This window comes from Kryptolebias marmoratus, linkage group LG7 (assembly GCF_001649575.2).
Source record: "Kryptolebias marmoratus isolate JLee-2015 linkage group LG7, ASM164957v2, whole genome shotgun sequence".
NCBI classification, from domain to species: Eukaryota; Metazoa; Chordata; class Actinopteri; order Cyprinodontiformes; family Rivulidae; genus Kryptolebias; species Kryptolebias marmoratus.
Genome location: NC_051436.1, coordinates 295,785 through 297,555, shown reverse-complemented (window position 1 = coordinate 297,555; position 1,771 = coordinate 295,785). Strand labels below are relative to the sequence as shown.

General features: G+C 51.4%; 1 protein-coding gene across 1 annotated transcript in view; it reads left to right on the top strand.

Annotated features, from left to right (window-relative positions):
- The first annotated feature begins 359 nt into the window (after positions 1–359).
- The window catches only part of LOC108228389, a 6,433-nt gene continuing 5,021 nt past the window's right edge, over positions 360–1,771 (top strand). The window contains exons 1-5 of the mRNA XM_017403935.3: positions 360–573; positions 667–793; positions 924–1,197; positions 1,274–1,430; positions 1,519–1,606. Of these exons, the coding sequence (XP_017259424.3) occupies positions 375–573; positions 667–793; positions 924–1,197; positions 1,274–1,430; positions 1,519–1,606 (845 nt within the window). The 5' untranslated portion in view covers positions 360–374. The remainder of the gene's footprint in view (positions 574–666; positions 794–923; positions 1,198–1,273; positions 1,431–1,518; positions 1,607–1,771) is intronic.

The following is a 1,771-nucleotide window of genomic DNA, read 5'->3' as shown; positions in this document are numbered from 1 at the left end:
GACCTCTGACCCTGAGCTGACCTCTGACCTCTGACCCTCTGACCTCGTCAGAGGTTCACAGAGATATCTACAACAGGTAAGATATTATTTGTTCAAAACCTTTCGTCAGAAACTCATTTCAAAATGTTCAGAATATCCCTTTAACCGTGCCAGGCTGCAGGCCAGGTTTAAAGTTTAAAGTTTAAAGTTTGTAAAACAATCATTTTCTGCTGTTGTTGCTCCTCTTGTCTCCATGGAAACAGGTTTTTGATGGAAAACAGCCTCTTGCCTTTCTGACCAATGACCTTCAGTCACGTGTTAAAAAGTTCAAACTGAGAGGAAACAAAACAAACCAGCCTCAGCTGTGTTAGTAAAATATTCTCTTTGATGTGCTGATGGCCACCTACTGGAGCAGCGGGGGAACTACAGCTCCTGCTGGACGGTTCCCTGCAGTCAGGACCTGTTTGTGTTGTTGTTTGCAGGTGGTTGACATTCAGATCGACGGTAAATCAGTCGACTCTCTGGAAGTCATCAACACTCCTCGAACCAAACAGACCCGAGGGTACCTGGACATGAGCGGGTGCAGAGGCTCAGGTGTGTCAGGCTGAAGCTTCATGTTTGTCTTTATGTGGGTATTTTTGTTTGTTTGTTTTTCTGAGTGTTGTTGGTTTTAAACCCTCCTCTCAGGTGGTGTGTATAAAGCTGGAACTGAGGTGAAAACTCCTGAAACCTGCGTCACTGTCACCTGTGACCAATCACTGGTCCTCCAAACCTCCAGCTGTGGGCCGCTGGAGCGTTGCCAGGGCAATGGCAGGTAAACACCCCCACCTTATAGTTAGAGGTCTCTGCTGGGAAGCTTTTATTGTGAAACAGCAGCAACAGGAAGTGTTGAGTGATCTCACCCCTGTGTGAACTTCTTTAACCGTTTATGTTTCCTCCAACAGCTGCTTCTTTCCCACCCAGTCTGACCCGATGTCTGACCCCTCCTCCATCTGCACGGTGACGGGTCCTGCTGTCATCAACATCCACGGCACCGTGAGCTCCGTAAAGGACCGCTGTGTGTATCTTCTGCTGTCCATCCCATCGGTCCCAGACTTCCAGGTTCTGGCCAACTTCCAGGAGCGGCGCCGTAAAGATGTCAGCTTTCTGGACAGCGTGACGCTGCGACTGGACGGGCCGGGCGTTCACATCCACCTGAAACAGGGCGGCAGAGTTCTGGTGAGCTGCAGGGACACGGTTCAGGGGTCAGAGTGGAGTTTGGTTCTCTGTGCCTGACATGCTTTTGTCTCTGCAGCTGGACGAGTCATCGCTGAGCATCAACAGCTCGGCTCAGCTGGTTCACGGTGTGCAGCTCTCTAAGGACCAAACTGGAGTCACCGCCACGCTGTCGCTCTCCAACACCACCACCTCCGTCTTCTTTGACGGCTACACCGCTCAGATCCACCTGGAAGGTACGGAGGACCACACGGTTTGTTGATGAGGAACTCTGTTTGAACATTAATACTGACGTGAGTCTCGTTCTGTCCTGAACCGGTCCAGGACCTGCTGGATCCTCTCTGCAGGGTCTGTGTGGAAACTCCAGCAGGTCTTTGAGTGAACTGAGGCTCCCTGAGTACAGCTCCGGCAGGTAAGACCTCCTGCTGGATGGATGGATGGATGGATGGATGGACGGATGGACGGATGGATGGACGGATGGATGGATGGATGGATGGATGGATGGATGGATGGATGGATGGACGGATGGGTGGATGGGTGGATGGATGGATGGATGGATGGATGGATGGACGGATGG